General features: G+C 56.3%; 1 protein-coding gene across 1 annotated transcript in view; it reads left to right on the forward strand.

Annotated features, from left to right (window-relative positions):
- Positions 1-21,998, forward strand: part of RAI1 (retinoic acid induced 1) — a 126,368-nt gene extending 104,370 nt beyond the window's left edge. The window contains exons 3-6 of the mRNA XM_067534205.1: positions 7,986-13,617; positions 17,944-18,037; positions 20,166-20,215; positions 21,863-21,998. Of these exons, the coding sequence (XP_067390306.1) occupies positions 8,002-13,617; positions 17,944-18,037; positions 20,166-20,215; positions 21,863-21,877 (5,775 nt within the window). The 5' untranslated portion in view covers positions 7,986-8,001 and the 3' untranslated portion in view covers positions 21,878-21,998. The remainder of the gene's footprint in view (positions 1-7,985; positions 13,618-17,943; positions 18,038-20,165; positions 20,216-21,862) is intronic.
- The last annotated feature ends 3,578 nt before the right edge of the window (positions 21,999-25,576 follow it).

The raw sequence follows: 25,576 nt of genomic DNA on the forward strand, positions 1-25,576 counted from the left end.
ATCTCACGCTCATCAGAACTGCTTCCATACAGCTTTTCCGACAAACTAATGCCCCCTTGCAGGTGATCCTCCCGGGCCCTCACAAAATATCCCCTTTCTGCAGGAGCAGGCTGCAGCTAGGAAGCCTGCCCGTGGGTGCCCAGCTCATGTCTGGTGCCGGGTGGGGTTTGTCGTGTGCAGTGTAGACATGCCCAGAGAGCCCATGCAAAGAAAAACCTGTGGGACCAAGTCTCAGAGCCTGGGTCAGCTCACGGGGGCTGAGGCTGCAGGGTTGAAAATTGCAGTGTGGACATAGCTGCTTGGGCTGGAGCCTGGGCTCCGAGACCCTCCCCCCTCGCTGGGTTTCAGACCCCAGAGCAGGAACGTCTACACGGCTGTTTTTAGCCCCCGGAGCCTGAATCAGTTGACCCGGGCTCTGAGATTCTGTACCACGGTTGGGTTGGGTTGGTTTTTTTTTTTTTTTTTTGCAGTGTAGACACGCCTTCAGAGTCGAAACCCTCCCCCTGCCGGGCCTGCGTTCAACCGTCTGGCCGAGGCCACGGAGCTGATGCTGACTCGGTGCTATTGTTTTAGTCGGTCTGGCCCGTAGACTCAATGAGACAGCAGCGTATTGATTTCCTTTGTCAACGCGATCATGAGCTGGGCTAGAAACTTCTTCTTGCGTGAAAGCGTGGATTCTGGAGAATACGGTGTTGAGGAGTCTCGCCCCGGGGGGGGAGCACCTCAGAGCATGAATGTGGATGGCTCTTCGGCCACTTCCCCACCTCCGAGGAGAGAGTGTGAACATTGCTGCCATAGACAGCTTGACTTGATGCCACTAAAGCGTGTGCTGGGGAAAGGGGCATCTGTTACGTTCCACGCCAGCAGGGCCACAGGGAGAGAGAGAGCATCAGGAGGGAAAGGAGCTGGGTCAAAGCTGCACCTGCTGACGAGAGCGAGACCTGGCCTGGCTCTGTCACAGCACGAGCCGGGTGTTGCTAGCAAGAGGATGTCGGAGACCTACTGGGAGAGATGGAGGGGTCAGCTCTGCCGCGTGGAGCAGGGGCGCTGGGAACTGCATTTCAGAACCAATCCTTCAGGGGTGCTGTGCTGCTCCTGGGTGGGGCTGAGTACTCTCAGGTCCTACGGACGTTAGCGCTTTGCAGGGTCAGGCCCTTCATCTGCCGCCTGCTGCGGGTGTGAGTGGGGCACGTGGAGACCTGGTTCGTGTTGGTTAGCGGGGCGGCTGGCTGGGGCGTAAGCGCTGTACATGTCTCCCCAACGGCTCTGCCAGGGCTCTGCAGTCCTGACCAGCAGATGCAGACAGACACGCCCACACAGCTCTGCCCAGGCCAGCTGTCCCAGTCCTGCGCCCGTGCAAAGCTGTGACGATGCAGCCTAAAAGTGCCTGCGCGGTCAGCTCGCAGTGCTGAATTTGTGTGCGCGGTGGGCTGGGGGAGAGAGGAAGTACCGTCAACTCATTTCACTTGTGATCTCATCCAAACTGGTCTCCAGGTCTCTCTTCCCAGTGGCAGCAGAGAAGGGCGAGCGACACGCTCGCGGGCGTTTGTTCTCCTGAATGACAATTGGGACTCCATAGGGTTCCTGTCTCCTCTGTATCCTCTCCGGGTAGGTCTTTGTAACAGGATAGGCAGCCTGTGGAAGGGCGAGGCCTTGATTTGAGCTAACATGAAGCATAAATCACATCTTAACTGGGGCAATGACTGTCGCTCTTGGTCAGCTTACACAGGGCACCAGACGGACACGAGGAGTTCCCGGCGTCGCTGCTTATCATGCCAGTCTTGCCTGCTCCTTAATATTCATGAGCAGGAGTATTCAGCTGCCCTTGCATGCAACCCTCTAAAGAGAGAGACTGAGATCAATCCAACCAGCGCAGACGCCACCTGACCGGGGCAGAACGGAGAGATGTACAGTAGCTCTGAGGCCCAAGTAATCAGTTTCAGCCTCTATAAGATTCCGGGCATTAAAATGTTGTCTGTAGGGTCTGCCTCTAGGGTAAAGGGATTGTATTTATGGATCTCCTCACTGCAGCCAGATTGTTTTCTAGAACAGCTGACTCTCTCTTGCCCCTTCCAAGATGAAACAGGGATATTTTTCCAGGTTCCGCTCTCCAGCGATGTCCTCTGTTATCCCCCCATCGCACCATCCTTCCCTGCTTCCTCTCTGCTCATTGCTCTCAAAGGCTCCCATGCCGCACCCTCCATCCTTGTGGCAGGGGAAGATTGCCCGGTCAAAGGAGCTTGCTGGTTAGAGTTGCAGGAAGCTACCAACTTCCCCTCCAGGGGCTAATGTGTGCCTCAGTTTCCCCCACCTGTAAAACGGGCGGGTAACCACATTCTTCTGTCTCAGAGGAGTTGTGACTGGCAAAGCCTTTGTATGTAATTGATGCACTTTTGGTCTGGTTGATCATTCCAAGAAGACACCGTTTATTTATTATTTTTAACAACATTGATTTCTGCAGAGGGTTCTCCAGCTTTTTCATCCCCGCTGACTTCTCTTCGTTGGAGGCGGTAAACGTCCCTGACAAGCAGTGGGTCGTCCCCTCCAGAGCGATCGCTGTTTCTCCCAGGGCTGTAAAATGCAGCTTCTGGGGGATCCCCCCCGGTGGGGCTCCCCCGATCAGAGAGGGGAGCCGTTGTGGGGGGAGGAGCTGTAGGTAGGCAAACAGCCTTTCCTGCGCTGCAGCCTGATTGTCCGAACCACTGGTCAGACCAGAGGTTGTCCCCATGGCAACTGCGTACTGCCAAGGTCTTGCTGCTCTGGGGGGGGTGCTGAGTTTATCTCTGGCCAAGGCGCAGGGGGATGCAATGTCTGATGCGCCGGACCCAGCACAGACTCTGGGAATGGACGTGATCCGGCGTGTTCCCCCTCAAGACCCCCGGCGCGAGGGAGCAAAGGAAACGGGGCAGATTCTGTGCTCAGAGATCCAGAGATCCAGAACACTGAATTCATTCGAACAGAGCTCCTGTGCATTCACGCTGGGGCTGAGAGCAGAGCCGGGCTCAGCTGAGGCCTTCTGGATTCATACCCGGTAGCAGAGAGCAGAATCCAACCTGGCATGTAATGAGCGTAGCAGAGGATCCAGCGGGAAGATCCAGGCTTTGTGTGGGTGTTTTCTTTGTGCTGATGGGCTCCCCCTGAGACCTACTCAGGAGGAAATCCGCCCACGGCTTTGGCCCACGGCTTCTGTCGGTTTTATTTTCCCTGCTCTCCCTGGGGCTGAATCCTGTTCCCGCTGAAGTCGGAGGCGAAACTCCCATTGACGTGAACCAGCGCGTAGCTCTTGTTTTTAAAACCCTCAATGGTTGTGCTGTAGCCAGCATCACAGCCCCCGCTCCCCACCCCCTTTCTCGCCCCATCCCTGCTCCAGCTGTCATTATGCAGCAGCCTCTCTTCCCTGTCCCCTCGCCCGGTCTCTGGCACAGCCGTCTTTTATCATCTCGGCCTCATTGACTCTTTCCCTTTCCAGGTCTCCTCTGAAAGCAGCTTTCTCCCTTGCCCATAACTCTCAAGCTCCCTCTCCCTCCCTGCTCTCGCTTATCTCTGCATTCGTATTCTTTCAATCTCTGGGAGAGCGAGGGAAGGCGCTTTGTGGCATGAAGCCGTCTGATATTTGTGTCACCCTGACACAACCCTCTCCCCTGCTGTTGTGAGCAGGGCAGGCTGACCTGGAATGCTGCATGTTGCTGCACCGGCTGGAAGGGCCCTGGCTAAGAGGCAAAACAACCCCGGCTGACTGAGCTGCACAACGAGGTGGTTTGCACAGCCGCAGTGGATGGGCCCAAGTGGTTTTAGAACCGGGTTTTGAAAGCCACGTTTTAGCTTAGGGTCTCTAACAGAACGTGGCCATGTCTACGTCGCTAAACCAAACCTGGTTTCAGCCCGGTTGTGCTACCAACGCGGGTGTTGCATAACGCAAACAGGGCCTGATAGTACTGTGTGAGCATCAGAGGGGTTAGGGGTCAGCGTAGGGTAAGCCCATGGAAATCGAAGGAGTTACATCAGACATGGAGTGAGCCCTTGATGCTCGGTGCTGGCCAGTGTGTGGGACTGGGGGAGGGGAGCCTGCCGTCTGGGAGGCACAGATAGTCACAGCCATCAATTGTTGGAGGAGGTATTGTCAGGGTTGTCACGTTCCCCATTGCTGTCGGCCGTTGTCACGTTCCCCATTACTAATCCGTTCCCACTGCTTGGCTGCTCCAGGCCTTCTCTTTTCTCGCTGGCTCCAGGGGCTTCACGGACCGTTGCTTTTGGAGGCCGGTGGGTAAGGGAGGAACCCCGAGAGGTAGTGTCCCTCACACACAGATCCTCGCCGAGCCTGGTGCATTTCCAGCTGCAGATCAGCTCAGTGGGAACGTCACCGTGACCCAAACCCACTTTGATTCTAATTGGATCCTTCCCGCCCCATCACCCCTGTTCATTCCCCTCTGTCCGTGCTAACGTCACATCCCTCCTTGCCCCACGGCCAAACTGTGCCGTTTCCAAATAGTCAAGGCAGCTCCAGGCCGAGAGAAAGCAGTAATAATTCACAATCAAAGAGAAAGGAAGAAGTCTTCCATTAAAGCAACAGTCCAGTATTTTTTCAAGCTGCTTTCATTTTTCAAACCCACTTCCTTGTGTCGCTTTTGGGGCCCTTTCCATCCTTTCGTGTTCTTTCCCCCCGTGCCTCCAGGGCCTCTCTTTGATTTTTGTTCCTTTGTTCCCCGATTCCTTGCGCCCCCCCCCCCCCCCGCGAGCCCCTTTGGTGGGACAGGGCAACGTTAGCCGCAATTTCTGCGTCGCGTGACTTTCGCACAAAGCTCACCGTATTTTAATCGAACTGTCTCTTCTCCAAGACGTATGCTTTAACCGCATCCAGTTTGCTCGTGCGTATTGGGAAATCCAGCCGTAATCCAGAAGAGCTAAATTAAACGGAGGCAGCATTCCATTAAAAGGGGTGGGGGTGGAAGAACGGGGTGCTGGGGGAATGGCGAGGGGAAATTAGCAACGCCACCTTTATTAGTAGTTTTTAATAACGTTTTGGGTCACGTCTTTCAGAGGCTTGGGTTTTAAAAATAAATAAATAAATAAAAGGTGCTGAAATGTTAATGATATCCACAGGATGCTCAGCAGGAAATGAGAGCGATCTGGGACTAATAAAAGCAGAAATGTAATTTGTGCAGATAGACAAGGCGCACAGACAGAGGTGCAAGCCGTCTCATTTAGAGCCACGCAGAGTTTTGCACATTCCGGCCTCATAAATACGCTGGCTGGGTGCAATGGGGCGAGGGTGGCGGCACAACCTTCCCTGGATGGGGCCACACAGAACACGGGGACTTTATGCTCTGGAGAAGGGGCAAGGTGGGGTCACCTCGGTTCACGGGCGCCGTGCTGCCACGCGGGGACAGCTGTGATGGAGCGTCGTATCCCCGCTTGTTACAAGACGGGAATGAAACTATGCCTGCGTGCACGCGTGTGTTTGATTGGGTGCGCACGCGTGTCCGACAGTGCATGGGCATGACTGCATGTGTGTGAATGGGTGCGGGCGTGGGCAGGCGTTCTGCACGTCGGGGGTGTGCACGCAGGTCTGTGTGGGGGTGGGTTGTTTTCCAAGAGCCAGCCTGAAATCTTGAGCGAAAGCAGCAGGTGAGAGCACGGATCTGCACCGAATGCGAGAGGGGGACACGTCCATGTCAGAAAAAGAGAGAGGAAATACGCTGCCTGTGTGCACAGCTCTGGTTTGACTCTCTCAGCAGGCGTCTGGCGTAATGTGTTAGACGCACCAACCAGAGCCAGAATCGAAGTGGGGAACTAGGGCGAGATGCCGTTCCCTGTGTTAAAGTCATTTCCTCAATAAATACAGAGAGAGGACAGAAGGGAGGGAGAGAGAGAGAGACAGACAGACAGGCAGACTGCTCCTCAGAGAATGGGAGTGGGATGAAGAGGAACGGGCCTGACGGTGAGCTGCACCCAGCTCCTAGGATGGAGTGCTGGCCCCTTCTATCACCACTCCTGGTGGGAAGTCAGGCGGCTAGCCAGCTGTGGTCCCCCCAAGGGTGGTGTGGGTGTCCCCACAGCAAAGCCCTACCCACCGCCCTGCATCCTCAAGGTCTCTGCACTCACCCAGGTGTGCCTGGGGCATATCCCAGGGTTCTTGGACATAAGGGACAGGGAAAGGGGCCTGGAGTGTCTCAGCACAGTCCATGGTGGGAGAACGCGTCCCCTCCTTTGAGGGGAATTGTGGGAAGGCTTTGGAGGACCATCAGCACGGGAGTGATTTTGCACGCACCCCTCACTGCAAAGTGGGTGTGTTCCAGCCCAAGTGCAACCGGAGCCTGGGCTCTCACGTGTGCCCCCAGCTGTATAAGACACCTCCAAACCCAGGTTAGATGGTGTGTGGATGGTAGGCTAAAGCCCCAGGTAAGAGCCTGGGTTGACTGTGCTGTAAAGACATCCCCTTAGAACAGAGGTCTTCAAAGTGTGGGGCGTGCACCCCTGGGGGAACATGGAGGAATGTTGCGGGGGGCACGGGAGCTCCCACAGCAGGGAAGCCCCACTGTCCTGGCACTCCCAGCTCGGAAGCCCCGCCAACCTGCCGCAGCCCCCAGTCCCGAATGTGGTCCCGTCCCAGCCCCAGCTGGGTGGAGGCGGCAGGGGGTGTGGACAGGAGTAAGGGGGGGCTCGGCTCAGGGTAAAAAGTTTGTGGACCACTGCCTTAGAGGGATCTCTCTGGTCATGTCCCACTGAGTTTATTAGCTCCCCCTGGAAAGAGTCAGAAGGAAACCTGCATGACCAGAATCAGCATTTAATCTGGGTAGATAATGTGATTTCCAGTGCGGAAATGTACCTGCGTCCCAGGGACAGGCATTAGAGGAAGCTGTCAGGGTGGTTTGGGGGTGGAGGGGAGGCAGCGTTCTCCCTCACCAAGGGGATTTCACGCACCAGTGTCACTCTGCGTTACACTCTGGTGCTGCACAGGGCATTGAACACAGTAAATCCTCACCCAGGGCCACCTCCAGTGAAAGCAAGCGAGAGGAGGCGGGTGGGGTCTGATCCTTTGATGTGCTAAGCCCCCCTCTATGTCCATTGGCCCTCACAGGACGGGGCCTTTAATGCCCATGCTGCTGTGCGGTTATTTAGCAGTTCGTTAGCGCGCGTTGTCTCACTTATCCACCTAGACTGGAAGATGGGAGCCAGGCGCGGCTCCTTTCCTGGCAGAATTGGGGGATGAGAACCAGGGACTGTTTTATGATGGCTGTGCCTCGCTGCTTTCTAACAGACGCCTGCTTCGAGGGGCAGACAGATTCCAGATGGTATCACACCAATTGAGGGGGTTATTGGTTGGGGGAGGGGGGAGGGGAGCCGTCTGGAGGGGAGGGAAGGCAGAGAAGCAGAATTGGGAAGTTGAAATGACTTTTCACAGCGGAGCCCGTGGGTTTCCGTCCTCAGTGCGGATGGGTCAAATAATAACAACAATCGTAATTAATACTTTAAAAAAGTCGAGGCGTTATAACTGGATTACAGGATCCTGAAATCCTAAGGGAAAGGAGGGAGGATCGTTTCGCTAAGTGATTTCCAGCACTCGGGGGGCAGAGAGGGATGGGAAAACAGGTGCGTGAAACACTGAGCAACCTAACATTATCCAGACGCCACCTGCATTGATTGCCGTCCCTGGCAGATCTGAGCCCACCAGGATGCTGAGACTGGCAGGACAGGCTCCGTGTTCCTGAAACAGAGCATGTCAGTGTACTGCAGCTGGTAAGGGAGAAACGGGGGAAAGGAATTGTGGCTGGGTTGTTTTGTTTTTAAAGGCTGGGGGGTGAGGGGGGTCTGACTGTAATGCACAGTCGGCAGGCCTGCACTGCAAAACAACAGTCGCAGTACGTCACAAATCTCCACAAACAAGCAACCAACAAAATAACCGCCCCCTCCCCCCCCCCCCCCCACGCAACCCAAGGTAAAAGAAAATGGTTCATTTGAATCCTCTCCTCTCTCTCTCTTCACAGATAACAAGCCCAAGCCATGCAGTCCTTTCGAGAAAGGTGTGGTTTCCATGGCAACCAGCAGAACTACCAGCAGACTTCACAAGATACATCACGCCTGGAGAATTACAGGCATCAAAGTCAGGCAGGGCCGAACTGCGAGCGTCAGAGGCTGGTGGCGAAAGAGTACTACAGTCAGCAGCAGCTGCCTTACCAAGGGTACGAGAACAGCGCCGTGGAGAAATACCACAGGGGAAATAAACAATTGGCCGGCCAGCAGCTGCAAGGCCGGCCGGCCTTTTCGAATTACGCAGTCCAGGAGAACAGCCCGTACCCGGCCCGCTATTCCGGGGAGGAGAGCCTGCAGGCCTGGGGTGCTCAGCAGCAATCCTTAGCCGGAGGAGTGGCCAAGTATGAGGAGAACTTGATGAAAAAGAGCCCGGCTCCCACGGGCAGCAGGCAGTACCACGAGCAAACGGCTCAGCTTCCATTCCGAACCCATTCCTTGCACCTGCAGCCGCAGCCGCAGCCGCCCCCGCCGCCGCCCCAGCCACCTGCCTTAACGTATCCCAAGCTCCAAAGGCAGAAGATCCAAAATGACGTCTCCTCGCCCATGTCCTTTTCCCAGACCGGCCACTTTACCCAGCACTCCCAGTCCCAGTTCCCAGCCTCTTCGACGTACTCCTCCGTCCCAGGAGGGAGCCAGACCGCTCACTCGTACAAAAGCTGCACCGCGCCGTCCAGCCAACAGCACGAGCGGCCTCTTGGAAGTGCTGCTAACCTAGCCACTGGGCAGAGAGTCCAGAACCTGCATGGCTATCAGGCAAACAGAATTAGCTACGACCAGCAGCAGCAGCAGCAGCAGCAGCAGCAGTCTTTGCAAGGAAGGCACCATGCCCAGGAAACGCTTCACTATCAAAACCTAGCCAAGTACCAACATTATAACCAGCCAGGCCAGACCTATTGCCAGAGTGACGCTCCAGTGAGGACCCCGGAGCAATATTACCAGACGTTTAGTCCTAGCTCAAGTCATTCTCCTGCTCGTTCCGTGGGTCGATCTCCATCCTACAGCTCCACGCCGTCTCCATTGATGCCAAACCTAGAGAATTTCCAGTACAGCCAGCAGTCTCTCAGCACTGGGGCTTTCCCTGCCAGCATCACTGACCACAGCCATTTCATGCCTTTATTGAATCCTTCTCCAACAGACGGGACGAGTCCAGAGGCTCAGCCGGGGAACTGCAAAAACTTGCAGAAGGAGAAGATCCCTGAAAACCTACTGTCTGATCTCAGTTTGCAAAGTCTGACCGCGCTCACCTCGCAAGTCGAGAACATCTCCAACACCGTCCAGCAGCTTCTCCTTTCGAAATCGGCAATGCCCCAGAAAAAAGGCATCAAAAACCCTCCTAGAACACCAGAGCAGCTAAAAGGCCAGCACTGCAGTCCAGAGAGCAGCACGTACTCCGCTGAGCAGGTGGGGACCCCCCTGTCGGACCCTCTTAGCACCCCTCAGTCCGTACACGCAGAAGCTCAGGACGCTGATTATCTGAGTGGGTCCGAAGATCAACTAGAGAGAAATTTCCTTTATTGCAGTCAGAGCCGCAGTCCAGCAAGGGTCAACAACAACTCCAAGGCCAAGCCCGAGTCAGTCTCTACCTGCTCTGTGACTTCTCCGGACGACATGTCCACAAAGTCCGACGATTCTTTCCAGAGCATTCACGCTAACCTGCCCTTGGAAACATTCACCAAGTACATGACCAACGAAAGGGAGTGCCCGCGGCTGCTCCTGAGCGCGCTCTCTCAGGAGGAACTGGCTTCGGAAATCATTGTACTGCAGGACGCTATCAACGAGAAGGCAGACAAAGCCTGGGCCAGCTCCCCCACTCTAAACAAAGAGCCCATGAAATCCCCCTTCCATTTAGAAAACCACAGAACGTGTCTGGACTCTATGGTTAAAAGCCCGTGGTCCAGCCAAGGTGACTCGGGTGCCCACACCGAACCCTTGAAATTAGACAAAGCCTCTGGGGGAAACAACAGTAAGGATTTCAGCAAGGAGGTTTATGAGAGTCCCCAGGTGGAGTTTACAACAACCGAAACAAAAAATGCTCTCACAGTCACCAGTTCCCTAGCATATAATTCCAAACCCAACATCCCAGCTGCTACTTCTACCTCTGGGACCACCAGTTACAGCTGCTATTCAAACACCACGGCCAACTCCGTGGGTTCCGAAAACACCATGGAGCATTTCGACTGGGCCGATGAAAGCCTCAGTGAATCATGCCTGAGGTGGAAAGAGCTCGGGCCCTGTCTACAGTCCTCAGATCTTTCCAAGGGTTTGTTCCACAGCAAAGTGGTCGGGTCTTGCAAGGAGAAAAAAAATGCCTGCTGCCTGGAGATATGTGACGGTGACCAGCCAACCAAGAACGAACAAGCTGAGGACTTCACCCGGCAGCAGATGGGGGAGGAAGAGGAAGAGACTTTGACATATGATGAGGCCACCAAAGCAGATAGTGAGAGGTGGCTGGAGGACACAAGGCACTGCTGCTCAGCTGGGGACTTCAGCGAAATCCCGATGATATCCTCCCCAGATCTGAAGGAGTCTGATTTGGAACCAGAAGAATATTCATCTCTGTGTGAGCTGGTTGGTGCAGAGCAGAAGTCCGTGATCTACGATACATCCCCACCTAAACCTCCTGAGAATGCTGCAGTGCTCTCCTCCAAGGATGTGCCGGTATCAGCAGAAGAAACTGTAAGCACGGTGGAGAAAGAAAATGCTGTTCCCTCCTCTCGTTTGTCTGGCCAGTCTGTTATTCTCTTAGGCCCAGCAGTCGGCACTGAAACCAAGGTGAAAAGTTGGTTTGAATCTTCCCTGCCTCACATAAAACCTGAGGAGGACACAACGGTAGGTGAAAGCGTTCTCCAGGAGAAGACAGAGACCAAAACCACCTTGTCGGTCAAGGTAAAGAAGCAAATACTATCGGAAAATTTGCCGGTAAAATCAGATTCGATCTCAAGGGGCAAGAGTCTTCGCAGCAAGAGGATCCATTCCAGGTTGTCGGAAGGAGCGGAATCCAGCAAACTGATACCAAGCCCGTTCAAAGACATCCAGGCAGCTGCCATGGTGGCCAACACATGTATAGGGCCAGATGGCCAGATGGAAACACCAAGCAAAAATGCCCATGGCCAGACTCCTAGGTTTCCAGCTGAAGGCTTGCCAGCTCGGATGTGCACCCGCTCTTTCACTGCCTTGATTGAGCCCAGGACGCCAGCCCCCCTGGAAGGGCTGAAGGCGTCAGCCCATCAAGAAAAGTTAGGAAAGAAACCAGTTTGTGGCATGAAGCAGAGAGTTGCTTTCAAAGCCAGGAAACGGACCGGAAGACCAGCCCCAAAAGTCATCCAAAATCCCAGCGATCCCACTTCTCTCCTGGTCCCAGATTTGGTGCAGAACGAGGACTTTATTGGCCAGAAGGCTAAAGGCCTGGATCCCCAAGACGCAGAGGTGAAGGAGCAGAGATCCATGATCCTACGATCTAGGACCAAGACACAGGAGGTCTCCTTCGCGAAAAGGAGAAGGGAGAAGAGGACAGCTGAGGTCAGGCTCAAAAACTGCAAAACACCCAAGAAGCTCATTTCAAACAACCATCTACCCCCCACCTTTAAGATCACGCCTCAAGGGGGCCCGCACAAAGAAGGCAAGGTGGGCAAAAGAATGAAACTTCCTAAGCCCGGGACTGGAATGGGCAGCAAAATGTCTGAGCGACCGCTGCATTCGCTGAAGAGAAAATCCACCTTCATGTCCCCTATCCCTACCAAAAAGAGAAACTTGGTTTTAAGAAGCAACAACAGCAGCACAAAAGAAGAGAAGCCCGAAGCCTCCCCCAATCTCTTTAAAAGGATGCCGTCAACCAAAAAGGCGAGAGCTAAACTGCCTACAAAGAGCTCCTGTGAAACGGCCTTGAAGCCCCCTCCAGCTAAAGAAGCCCCCAACGTCTGTATTAAAATCACCTCTCGGGCGGCGTTTCAGGGGGCCATGAAGACAAAAGTGCTGCCCCCGAGGAAAGGCAGGGGCCTCAAACTGGAGGCCATTGTGCAGAAGATCACCTCGCCGAATTTAAAGAAGTTTGCATGCAAAACCGCTGCCGCCGCCGCGGCCGCTACTGCACACAGTAATCCTCTGAGCCTCGCCGGAGCGGAGACGGAGCGGGCCGCAAAGAACGCAAGTGTAACCCCAGCAGTGGGAGAAGCAGGGCCATTAAACCGGGGCATGGCACAAAAGGCTCCTGCCGCTTCAGTAGCGGAGCAATTATGCAGAAATTCGAACAACAGATCCTTAAAAGGAAAACTAATGAACAGTAAGAAACTGTCCTCTGACTGTTTCAAGGGTGAGGCCTATTCATCTCCCGAGACAGCACGGCACAGCAACAGCAGCATGGCTGCAAAGATTATCAGCCTGCTGCCCAAGAAGAGGAACCGAAAGGGGAAAGCAGCCGCCCTCAGCGTGGCCAAAAACCCCTTGGACAAGCGTGCCCATCTCGCCCCGCCTCTGCTCCTGCCGGCCCGAGAGAGGGCAGCCGCCGGGGAGGCGCTGGGGACTGGGGAAGATGGACAAAGGGACGGGAAGAAACCAAAGACCGAGGACAAAGACTTTGCCAAGAGTGAGCCCCCCGAGGGGAGAAGCTCCCAGGCCCAAACCCGAGCGCAGAAGCCGCAAGGGAGCCACTCCAACTACAACGGCTACTCGAAGAGACAAAGGAAACGGCACAGCCGCGGCAAGGCCAAGAACGTGACATCCAGGTGTAAAAGCAGGGCCAGGCGGCGGCGCCTGCAGCAGGTCCCTCTGCTTAACCCCGCGGAGCCCGAAATCAGGCTAAAGTACATCTCGTGCAAGCGGCTGCGGACGGACAGCCGGGCGCCGCCCTTCTCCCCCTACGTGCGGGTGGAGAAGCGCAACGTGTTCACCACCACTTGCACCGTCATCAACTCCGCCGCGGAGGAGGCCAGGCTCCACAAGGAGCAGCAGCCTTCGTCCTCGGCTCAGGCCTTGCTTCCTGGAGCGGCCTCGCTGCAGTCCAGAGCGGCGCTGCCTTTATCTTCCACAATGCACCTGGGCCCCGTGGTGTCCAAGGCTCTCAACGCGGCCTGCCTGGTCTGCTGCCTCTGCCGGAACCCTGCCAATTACAAAGACCTTGGGGATCTCTGCGGGCCGTATTACCCGGAGCACTGCCTGCCAAAAAAGAAATCGAGGCTGAAAGAAAAGATTAAAGTGGAGGGACCGAGCGAGGAGGCTCCCGTGCCTTCGCCGGCAGAGAGAACGCTCAAAATGACAGATAATAATTGTACAACGAGTGCGATCAGTGGAAAGCCGCCAAAGCCGGACAGTGCTGCTGACTCAGCGAAACAGAGCGCCCTCCGCTCCAGTTCCAGGGGGATGTTTAGGAAACTACAAAGCTGTTACTGCTGCGATGAGAGGACAGAGGGAGAGGAGGTGGCAGAGAAGCCCAGACGGCACGAGTGCAACAAAGCCGAGTCTCAGGAGCCGGTGGGAGACACGCAGGAGCACTGGGTTCACGAAGCCTGTGCTATCTGGACCGCTGGGGTTTACCTGGTTGCGGGGAAGCTGTATGGGCTACAGGAGGCGATAAAGGTGGCTGCTGAAGTGGTAAGCGCGAAAGGGCCATATGGAACGTGCACACCCACTCACCAGCCCTACACACCCGCCTCCCGTTAGGAAAAGTCCAGGATCCCCCAGATCAGAGAGGGCAGGTCACGCCCGCAGCTGTGACCGTGTGTGGGATGGAGGGGAGCCTTACCCTAAGACATAAGGACTGTATCGTCCAAACAGGCCTAACCACATTCTTTTCAGTCATTGGCAGGGGAGGGAATCTAAGGTGTAGCTTTATGAGGCCATCCTTGGGAAGGAATTCCAGTGCGTAGGGGGCTGACTGCGAGGCAGGCTCGGTGTTGAGCCCCCTCAGCTGGAGGGAAGGGGCCGCTGCACCTGACACGATCAGGCCCTGCGGATAGCTTTCTCCCCACCTCGACAGGGCTTTCTCCTAAATACCCCTGCACCGGGGGGGGGGGGGGGCGCCACGTTTGAATGCAGGAGCAAACAGGTCACGCCAGCAGTGCTTTGAGCCAGATTCCCCCTAAGGGCCTCTGTTAACGTGTCCGCAGAGACCGCAAGGTAGGTGGGAGCTAGACGCACAGCACGACTTCCAGGCGCAGAGGTGGGGTCTGGCGTGTGCAGGTGGATGATCTGCAGTAGAGACGCTTGGAAAGCGGGTTCCAGTACTGGGCTGGAGGTTAGCGTGACGGGACCATTGGCCAGAGAATTTTCACCCAGTCACCCCTGCAGTGAACCCTGTGACTTGCGCCTGTTCCCCTGGGCATTCGATGCTCATCCCTACCTGAGCCTGTGCTCTATCTTTCCCAGTAGAACACAACCGACTTTCAAATAGGGCAATTAAAAACCCCCGCAGGGCCCTTTTTGCCAGAGAAATGCCAAGTGCCCTCTGGTGGGAAGCCATTGGAAACCGGGGCACCAGTTAATGAGCAGCTGTGTGTCTTTAGTATCCATTTGGGACCACAGCCTGCCAACTCCGGCGGGAATTCGGCCTGGGTGAAGACGGCAAGGTGTTTGGCCGTGTATGGAGCTTTCCTGGGTGCCGCCAGACTCCGCACAGTGTTAATAAGTAGAAGAGGAAGGTGGAAGGGAAAAGGCATTTAAACATTCACCAGCTGCGTCTTTCGTCGGGCAGGTAGAGCCAATACCTACCTCGTTTTGAGTCACGCACGTTGTGATCTTTACCTGCCGCTGTCGCCGGGCTCTCAGTGGCACCTTGGCATGTTCACCTTCCCCTCGCCGGCCTGCACTGCTCTAGTTAGACCCTCCATGTGCCCCAGGGCCATAGCGAGATGTGCCCGGGCTCCGTTGGTGCTGTCGTCCACGCAGTCCTGCCCTGGGCCCCCATGCGGTTCCTGTGCCGTGGTGCGCACACACTGAGCAGCACGGGTGCAGTCAGCTAACAAGGCTTGACGGCGCCTTAATATGAAGTCCGAGAAGCAGCGATGAAAACCTGCCAATTGTCTTAAGAAATGTTGCTCCCAGGAAATGAAAAATAATGCACTGGCATAGATGGGGTTTGTCTGGCTGCGGGAATCCTGTAACCACGCATCATGCTGGGCAGAAGCTGAAAACAAGGGGCGAGATTCTCAAAAGCGCCCAAGTGAGGTATTTGCACAAGTCCCGTTGGCTGTCAGTGAGACTTGTGCGTCTTTCAAAATCCCACCCCAGGTGCCTGTTTTGGCCTTAAATTAAAGTTTCTTTGTGAGGGGAGGTGACCCTCCATGTTCCCATGAAATTGTGGAGATCCATCACCCAGGGAGACTCCAAGACCCGCTGGGGGCAAACCGTCCCCCCAGCTCTTCACCGCCACCAGCTGGGCTTGGGTCTCAGAGATGCAATGCTAGCGAGGAACAGGAACAAAAAGGGCTGGCAGGGGGAGACGGGCTGAAGAAACAGAAGCTGCCGGGGTAGATTCCACAGTGCAGGGCAGAGTAGAAGAGCAAAGGCACTCTTCTTCCTCCACCACTGCCCCGTTCCTTTTCAGCGCTGAAAGGATCTAGAGCAAATAAGACGCACAGTGAGGGTAATTAACCACTAGAACAATTTACCTAGGGAGCGTGATGGCCTCTCCATTGCTTGGAGCCTTGAAATCAAGACCGGATGTTTTTCTAAAAGCCCACTCCCCCCAGAGCTCCACCAAGATAGGATGCAGGGAATCCTGGGTGAGGTTCTCTGGTCTGGGCGATGCAGGTCAGACGAGGGACTCTGAAAACCTGTAAATCCAAAGGGGCAGCTGTGCCCCAACACCAAGTAGTTGGAGGCTGTGAGTGGCTATGCAACATTGGATTGTTCTTACCGGCATGAAGGGGTCCTAGGCCTGGACCGCTGATGCCATGTGGCATGTTTACACCTGTGCCTAAGCGTGTCTCCTCATTTGTACATACACCACTCCACAAGCAGCACAGGCAAGCCCAAAAGCCTTATGATTATTAGCTTCTCAGGGCAGGGACCTCTTCTTCGCCTTCTTCCGTGTCTCTGAAGCACCCTGCCTAGCAGAGGGGCTGCAGAGCTGGTAATAATTCCTCATCAGAACCTGCCAGGCAAAGGAGAGCCGCCCTGCAGGACCCAGACCTCTCCTATGGTTCACAATCAGGGCCAGAGCCTGATCTGGTGTAACTCAGCATAGCTGCATTGACTTCAGCAGAACTACCCTGATGGAGACCAGCGGAGGATCTGGCCCGCAGAGCGCTGAGAAGTTTCGCTGGGGGCAGATAATGGCATGTTATAAAGCGTTCTGCTCTGTTTTTACAGCAGGTCATTACTGTTGGTTAAGTAACTTTATGAAATAATCAGGGTTGGAACATTTTAAACATCCATTTGCCCTCTACCCCCGGCCCCGACCTCCCCCCAGGGGAGTGGGTCTGCAGAACTCGCTCAGCCACCCCTCATCTTGGACCCCCATTCGCCTCCACCCCACTCAGCACCGTACTTTTTGCTGTGGTCAATGATGCACCTTGGAATCGCTGAGTCACGGGATGCGGGCGAGGCCCAGGGCCGGTCCTGCTCTCGAGCACTGCTGTAGTGCAGGAGTGATTTCACTGGCGTGACCCTGCGCGAGGGCTAGCGTGAGCGGGTGGAGAATTAGGCCCGAGGAGATGCGAAAGCAGTGAACCCTGTGTCCAGGGCTAGGAGCTGGGATCAGTTCGCATCAGGAGAGTGGATCAAACGAAGTCAGTTCCCTGCAGTTCCATGGCATAGGCCTTGGTGGGCCAAGGTCCTTCTCCATCTTCCCCTCCTGGGTTAAGCGCCGCTGGCCCCCTTCCCTCTGGGCCTCTCCAGGTTGCACAATGCGAGATGCCCTCTCTCTTCGGACAGTTCCCCCTGCAGACCCCCGGCTGGGTGTTCTCCAGCACTGCCGTTTAACGTCGTGCACCGTACGCAGACTCCGAGTTGTACTGTGCCTTCTAACTGACAGCGCCGGCAGGAAGAGGGAGGAGCACCCAACATCCAGAAACGCTCCCCACGCAGCAAAGGGCGGTCTGGAGACAGGAGGAATGAAGAGCTGGGATTCTAGCCCCAGCTCTCCCTGGGGGGCCTTGGGCAAGTCATTCCACCTGGCGGTGCCCCTGTGAAATGGAGAGGAGGAGGTTTACCTAGCCCACAAGGGGCTTGTGAGGATTAATGAATATCGGTGAAGCGCTCTGAGATCCTTTGGCGGGCGGCACCAGGAAAGGCAGAGGATTCGGACTGTTACTGTACGTCGAGCAAATTCATTGGGCAGTCTCTGGAAGAGTGTTTTGATCCCCCGGCAATAAGGGGAGTTGCTTCCCCATACTCATAGTTGGGTTGCATTAGCCCCACCCCATCCTAACCCCCCACTGGCGAATGCCCCTTCAATGACTCACCACTTAGAACATGAATGGTTGACGAGCGTTCGCAGCCGGGGCCGGCTGTAGATGTTCTTTGGCCCACAATTCCGGTGAAAGCCAGTGGAAACGGGGTGGTTAACAAACCCCAGTGCTAGGCCGTGGAGAGGGAAGGGTTAAAGGCTGCATCCATTGCCCAGGTTCACCAGTTAGGGGTGGTGCGGGGAAAGGTGGGAACTGGAGCAGAATTCCTGGACTGGCCAGGCTTGGAAAGGGGCAGGAGGGCTAGCCTGGAGACCAGCCACGTGAAGTGAATGAATTTGGCAAAGCGATTGGGGCTCGGCCAGGCTTTGTGGGGTGGGGGGCTGAGGTACGAACGGGGTAAATCTGAACCTTGTGGGGATGTGAAGCTGGCAGCTCTTAATGGCTCTGCGGAGCGTGCGCCTCTTGACTGCCAAGGGACTCGCCGGTTCCTGTGTCAGGGCTTTACTGCACCGGACCTCACTGGATTCTCTCTCCTTTTCTCCCGTTCCCCCCCGGGGTGGATTTAAAGAGATGCTCTAGTTGCCAACAAGCAGGAGCAACGGTCGGCTGCGGCCACAAGGGATGCAGCGAAACCTATCACTACGCATGTGCCATTGACACAGGTAAGGCTCGCTTAGGAGAGAAGGGATTTGGGTCAAGAGGGCATCAAGGCCATCAGCGTCCTGCTCCCCCGGGCTCGGTCGCTCCTGGCGATATTCGTGAGCCGCATGCATGAGCGGAGTTATACAAGAGGGGGGAAATAAGCCTCTGGAGTGCCAGGGAGCCAGCCAGAGTGTTAACACACCATGTGATTTGGGGGGTTGTAAACAAGGCACTAGCGCATTGGAGCCAGCTTTGTGTGTGCGCCCCAATCCTGACCCTCAGCCCTATATGCTGCTCCTGAGTTCCCTCAGCAGGTCTGCCAGTGCACCCCCAATTCTGACCAGCACCCCTCCTATTCCCAGCCTTGTCCCCCCTTCACAGGAACCACACTTGGTCTAATTAGTTTGTATTATGTCGTATTCGTAATCATTCACGGGGTTGCACTCTGTGGTTGAACGGGGGGGGCGATTCCCGCCGCTGCTGTAGATTTGCTGGCATGTCCTTGGGCGAGTCACTCAGTCTCACTGTGCTTTAGCTCCCCGCTTGCGAACGGGTGTAACGATGCCTCCCCTTCATTGGCGGTGCCAGAGTCATTCGTGATCTTTCTCGGGAAGGCTCCATGGAAGGGAAAAGCCTTTTTAACGGGCAACACCCTGCAAGCCCCCGCAGTCGATTTTGTTGCCACCCAGTGTCAATTGGCCGTGCACGTGTGCCGTAGAGATGGGATGGAATTTATGTGGCAGTCAGAAACCACTAAAGTCTTGGAGGTAATTTCAGCGTGGCACCATTGGGTGTTTTGCAGCACCCAGTCTTAGAGTGAGGCTCCGTGTACCACGGATTTCAGGCAGGATTTCATCCCTCCCGCAGGAGTTGCAATAGTGTGGCGTTTGTTGCCACATCGCAGATTCATCGTCGGTAGCAAGATGCCCTTTGAGGGCGCTGTAAAGAGCACGCCCGGCCCCTGCCCTGGAGACTGCTGGCAGGAGAGGGTTTCGTTCAGAAAGGCAGGGTGAGGAAGACAAGCAATGAAGGATGAGAGTGAAAGGAAGAGAGCAGTGTGTGTGGAGATCAGAAATGCCCCCCTCGGCTCAGTCGCCCAGGGAGCGGATAGCAGGGATGAGTCCCTGCTACACGCTGTGTCTCAGATTATCCCTGGGGGTCAGGACTCCACTGCACGGAGATGTCATGGGCCTTAAGCAGTTAAGGTGAAGGGGCCAATGTCATCCCTGGATATCTGTTACTGGAGTAACAGGGTTATGCCGGAGGGGTTGGGCCTGGGGTCGGGAAAGCGCTTTGGAATCAAAGCAGCCACTAGCATTATTCCCTGCTCCATCTGGACCTCCCCCATCTCTCTGCCCTGTTCTTGCAGCTTGTCAGCCTCAGAAAATCCACTGGTCATGTCCCCTCTGCAAGCGGCCAGTCCCAGTTAGTGCGAGCTCCCCCTGCAGTCACCCTGGCCCATGTGCCAGGGAGGGGGCAGGGGGGACGGGACTGGTTCCACCGGCTGAGATCTCGCCTGGCTTTACACACTGGACAGCCTGCTTCAAATCCCGCTGAAGCCGCCAGTGGAAATGAGTTTGGCAAGTCTCAGCTTGGTCCATGAGCAGGAGTTTGGCGCGTTCCACACAGCGACAGACGGGGTTCTGCAATGGCGGAACGGGAGGCGGCTGGGGGAGCAGAGCAGGGCTGTGGGGTGTGAGCTGAGCCGAGCCCGGCCCCAGCTTTAAACGCGGGCTGTGGGTCCAGGCTGAGGCAGAGCTGTGTGGGTGCTGCAGGTCGTGGGGGAGATGTCTTGGGCCAGCCGTGGGGGGGCTTGCATAGTGGGGGGGGAGGCGATTCCAGCCCCTCCCTCGCTCCCACGGCTGGCAGGGGTAGCCAGCGTAAGCCAGGCTTTTTCCCACCCTCCGAGAGTGGCCCCTCTGGCTGTTGGAGGAGGAACCATTATGGACGCTAGAGTGAGTCTCATTCAGCCGTCTCCACTGGCAGGACAATGCCCGGGACAAAGGGCCGGGGGCGAAAGGAGAAATCAGCCCAGAGCGCTCAGCCTGCAGGTTAACGGTGGGGGGAGGTGGGGGGCTGGCGGGGAGGGAGGGGACCCGGCTGCCTCACCGGCACCCTCTAACCTAGGGCTCCCCTTTCTCTTTGCAGGTTGCTTATTAACTGAAGAGAACTTCTCTCTGAACTGTCCCAAACATAAGGTGAGCCCGGAGCCCCCTTCTCCAGCCCCATCTCCTCCTGGCTTCCCTGCCTGGCAGTTCTGTAGCCGCGTGCCCCTCCACCGCCTCCCGGCAGGCTGACGGGAGCAGGGCCTGGCATGAAGTCCACTTTATGAGGCAAGAAGTCGCCCCTTCTCCACTCAGGGCAGACAACGTCAGCCCCTCTGCAGGCCTCCAAGCCCTGGGGCTGTGCTCACCGCCAGCCCTACGGAGCAGCAATCAAACGCGGCCTCCCCTGGAGCTCTGCCTCGCTGGGCCAGACAGCCGGCCCATCCAGCCTGACCTCCGCGCCGCCTTTGCACTCTCTGGCCGCCTCGCCCTCCTCTCCTGCCCCCAAACCGACAGCTCCCCCTCCAGCTTGTTTATACACCCTGCTCCCTTGGCCTCCACCTCCGGCAACTCATCCCAGATGTCGGTTTCCCTCCTGGGGAAACGCACCCCCTGATTTCCCGTCCGAAGTTCCTGCTCCCCGGCTCCCAGAGAGAGAGAAGCAAGCAGCCTCTAGATTCCTGCTCCACCGGAGCAGGCCTGGGAGGTTTGCGCCTGGCGGCGTTCTGCCCAGCGTAAGCAAACAGGGAACAAAGTGAGGCTGAAGTGAGAGCGATGGAGGAGAAGAGGCGGGGTTGTTGCTGCTGCTGTCCCCCCCCCTCCAAGCAACAGGAGGCGGGCTAGGACTAAAGGGCTTTGTCCTCCCTCGGTAACTCATTTCCAAATGCTGACCAGGGGCCCGATAATTTAATCAGCGCTAAAAGCGCTTCCTGCCACTCTCCTTCCCCAGCTACAGCATGTGCACCTCATTACGGGCCAGCGAGGGGAGGTCAGGCCTGCACCGCTCCGATCCAGACCGGCAGCGTTCCCGCAGCTCGGGGCTGGGGCTTTGTTTCTTCCCACTCACCAGGCCAACTGGTGATGACCCGGCCTGTCTTGTCCCGACTGGACTGGGGGGCTTGGGCCAGACCCAGCTCTCGTTTGTCATCCAAAGAGCTGGGGCTGGCAGCTGCTTGGGGGATCCGTGTGTCTTGTGGATGCCCAGGGAAGCCAGGGGCCCTGGGGCAAAGGGGAAATGCACGGCACCCTGCAAAGGAACAGGCTCCCGCGGCGGCCTGGTTAAGCTGAAGTTGTAGTGTGTGTAACAGGCTGGAGGGGCAGGCGGTGCAGGGCAGTTCCTCTGGTACGGGACGAATGGCGAACAGGGCACCTGGCCCAGTTCTGGAAGGACAGGAGAGCGGGGGGGGGCAGAGGGGAGGGTGCATGTGTCCTTTTCTCGGGAAGATGGGGAAGGGAGGTGGGGGAGGGCAGGTTGGCTAGCGCAGCGCTGAGTCCAAAGGGCCAAGCCGGAGGAGGGCAGGTTGCTGAGAGATGAGTGATGCTGCCCCCCCAGTGGTTCTTCTGTCTGTCGAGCTGACAGGAGGCAAATCCAGGCCTGCAGCCGGGCCAGAGCTTGCTGCTGTTTTCCCTGTGCCTGATGCAGGATCAACCCAGGTAGTCCTCCAGCTGTCAGCAACCACCTCTGGCTGCCCCAGGCCCACCCTGTTCCCTGCTGGCTCCCAGTTATGGGCAAAGGCGCCAGCCCCTGGGATGGTAACTCTTTCACTGCTGATCCATTAACCCATTTGGCTTCTTTTGCAGAGGCAGCCGTTATAATCCATCTGCCGGGAAGCCACCCCTCCGCCAGGCCCAGGTCACCGCAGAGGCTCGTTGGGGCTTGTCTCAGCGGTGGCTGCCACTGACAAGATCCCACAGGGAAAGGCACGAGCAGAAGTGGAGAATGGACCCATCTGCGTCCGTTCCCCCGCGCAATCATGCTCACCTGGGCTGGGGGAGTGCAGAATACAGGCCAGGTCCAATGTCTACTTCTTCCCTTCTGCTCCTCCCCACCACCGGACCCAGAGCCATTCCGGATGGGCACGGAGATCCAGCTGCAGGGTCTTCTTGGAACTCTACCCAGAGCCATTCCAGGTGGGCACATAAAAGCAGTTCCACGTTTTTTCTCCTTCCCCCTCTGAACTCTACCCGGAGCCAGTGGGCAAAGAAATCCAGTTCCAGGTTTTTCCTCCTCTCCCCTTTAGGACCCTGTAACTGACACTGATAGTAACATCTTTCACCTGGGACAAGGCCCCAGGTAAATCCAGGCCTGGAGCATTTTCCGCACTCCCCTTGAAGTGGATTCTGGGCGCCCCCTGCTGTGTTGGGACCTCCCAGCCCTTGACCAGAGACGGAGAAAGGCGCGTGGACGATGGCTTTCTGTGACCTGGTCCCAGATGATGCAAATAACAAAACCCACATGGCAAACACAAGACTTACGTTTCAGAACTACATTAGCTGCACAGGGGTGGGGTGGGGTGGGGGTGGGATGGGGCGGGGCGGGTGGGGGAGGGCTGGGAGGGGGAGGGGGTACAGTGTAAAAGGGTTCCTGACGATGTTGTCTTACTCTGGAACAGCTGGACTCTGAGAGCTTTCCAGTCCCTCCATATCTCACTCTGATCTGATCTGAGATGTTGCCTTCAGCAAACCTCATGGTGTCTGTCTGTATATATGTGCTCGACATGAGAAAAAAAAATGGCCTGATGTTTGAAACAACACTTTGCTCTTTTGGTTTGGTTTTTCATTTGCAGCCCCCGGTCCCCTGCCTCGAGCCCAGCTGGCGCATGGGCAGGTGGGGGGAGGAGGGAGGGACGGCGACTGGCAGAGGCTGCTGCGGGAGACGGTGGAGATGGAAATTGGTGTGTGCCTGGGGAAGGAGGAACGGCGGTTTCTGCTCTAACCTGCCCTCGGGGGGCAGGGGGGTCCCCTGCTGCATCCACCACTCAGTGCCCGGCTTTAAGCAGCCCTCTGTGGGGCTGAGTGTCTGGATGGGAAAAGGGAGTTTGGCTCATTAGGAGAATGATCTCGACCCCACCTCCCTGCATTGTCTCTGGGACCTTCAGCTCCTGCCCCCTCTCCCCCCATTCCTTGTATTGAACAACTGTCTAGCTATTCCCCAGGCTGCCAGCACGGCGTCTCCCTCCTCGCAACGGTTCACTGGCTGGCTCGGCACAGCCATCGCTCCCCTTGGACAGGACTTGTGTCCTTGAGGGGGTTGGATGGTGTGTGCTGCTCTGGGGGGCCCGCTGGACGCACCAGCAGCAGCTCAGCCAGGGAGAGACAAGCAATACTTATCCATGAGCCCCATCTGGGCCTCATCCTGGCTGCCGGATTCAGCCACCCAGCACGCCGGTCTTCCTTCTGCACCCAAGGCCACCGGCTGCTGCTGTGCCGGGCAGCGTCCTAGTCCCCCCCACCCCTTCCCTGCCACGTGTGTTGGGGATCTTTGACGGCTGCCCTTCTGCCGCTGCTCGGGCTAGAGAATAGTGCAGCGTTGTCAGAACCAGGGGCCGCCAGGGACCAAGGGGCCTGGCTGGCGGCTGGGTTGTAAAGAGCAGATCTGGATTTTGGCACTAGCCCTGTTCAGCCCGTTTGGGCACGGATGTGTCAGATCTCAGCCGCGAACAGAGCCAGGCCAGGCCTGCTCCGAGGGTGAGAGGCCACCTACACCCACCCAGCACTCTGCCCTCTGAGTCACACCTGGGCCAAGCTCCAGCAGCCGGGCCAAGGTCCCAGCTCTGTGGTGTGCTGGAAACCAGACTTCCTGGCCACTGAGAACCCCCCCAGCTGGAGGGGAGCCACTCTCCTCGCTGGTGTGAAACGGCACCTGCTCAACAGCTGCCCCTTGTGCCCCAGCGCCGGTGGGAGTCCAGGGGGCGCAAATGGCGCTCGCTTACTGTACGCTGGGGGGAGCCGGGTCAGCGACTGAACGGTCAGCTGCTAGCTGCACCCCCCCGCTTGAAAGCCTGCTCTTAGAAAAGGTGGCATGGGGTGGGAGAGGCGCTGGCGTCTGCATGTCCTCTCGTGTTGGGTGAGCCCGGGGGCTGGCTAGCCGGGTGCAGCCGGAGGTGGCTGGGGCTGCATACAGTTCTAACTTGGCTCTCAGCCTTTCTATTAAAGTAGTGAGTCTTGAACTCCTACGTGCCCCAGCAGGCGACCTTCCAACACCCCTGTTTAGAATCACCCTCGGTGGCAGCAACCATGTAGAGCTGTACCAGCCCCTTCCCCTCCCCGCACACACTCCACCCCATTCAGCTGGCACATGGGCACCGCCTGTCTTCAGTTCCCCAGCGTTGCTGGTTGCAGAGATGCTTGTGTTCCCGGGACCCGGCCCCTTTCCCACTTAGCTGAGTTGCTCCATGATGTCACAGCCTGTTCTGTAGGCCATCCGGTGCCCTCCTTGCGGGAATGCCGCCTCCATCACCGAGGCTGGAGGGATAGTGACTGGACTGGGCTGACCAGGACGGAAACAGCCCATTAGCTCAGAACTAGCCCCTGCCAGCCCTTAGTTTGCACCAACGAGACGACCTGCGCGAGTAGGGGGGTTCCCCAAATCAGATCCAGGATACTCAGTGACATAGAGACGTGAACCAGAGCCACATGCGCAGTTGAAAGGGGTGAGGGTAACTAGCTGAGGCAGTTTGGTTGGTGTTTGTCCGAGTGTGTTGTATGGCATCGTTACTGAAGCTCTGCCATGATGACATATGCCAGAAAGAATGAGCCCAGCTGACAATGACTATATATATATTGTGTGTATATAGTCAGTTATATACACACACAGAACATGGAGAATATATATATAAAATGTACAGCTGTTTGAAAATCACACTTGGATGGGAATCACGCATGGTTGGATGTGAGCAACAACCCCCCCCCACATCCCTCTGCCATCCCCCTAAATCAGTTTAGGATGCATGGCGCCGGTCAAAGAATCTACCCCCACCCCCTACCTCTGCCAGTCTCAAGTGTAACCTGTCTGTTGGTAGTAGTCTGCGCGCTTCACCACCGCCCCCCGCTTCGCTAGCCAGCTCCCCCCCGCCCCTCACTGCGCCCTCAATGTTTGCTGGCCAAGAAATGTCTGTTGTTTCAGAAGCTTGCCGCGGACCACAGAGGGGAAAAAAAAGCTCTGGGTCCCTGGCACCGTCGCCTGAAATCCTGGCTATTTTTAGTGGCATCTTGTACATATGACTGTAAAATGGTAAATCGTGTGTATTATATATTGCCTCATTATATAGTGTATATATATGTATACATATACATATATATAATATATATGAAGACTGTAAATGTTCAGACTAGTGTACTTATTAGTATATTGCTTCACACTGAAGATTGTGTGTAACAAGCTGTTTCTAAAAGATGTTTATTTTCCTTAAGAGTAAAAAACAGGTCATTGCATTCAGAACGTCAATAAAGATACAACAATTGTTTTGGAAGTACGCGGCCGTCTTGTTGTAGTCTGTGTTTCTCCCACCGCCG

Source organism: Emydura macquarii, unplaced genomic scaffold (assembly GCF_026122565.2).
Source record: "Emydura macquarii macquarii isolate MOO-44397 ecotype Brisbane River unplaced genomic scaffold, CSIRO-AGI_Emac_v2 contig_3390, whole genome shotgun sequence".
NCBI classification, from domain to species: Eukaryota; Metazoa; Chordata; order Testudines; family Chelidae; genus Emydura; species Emydura macquarii.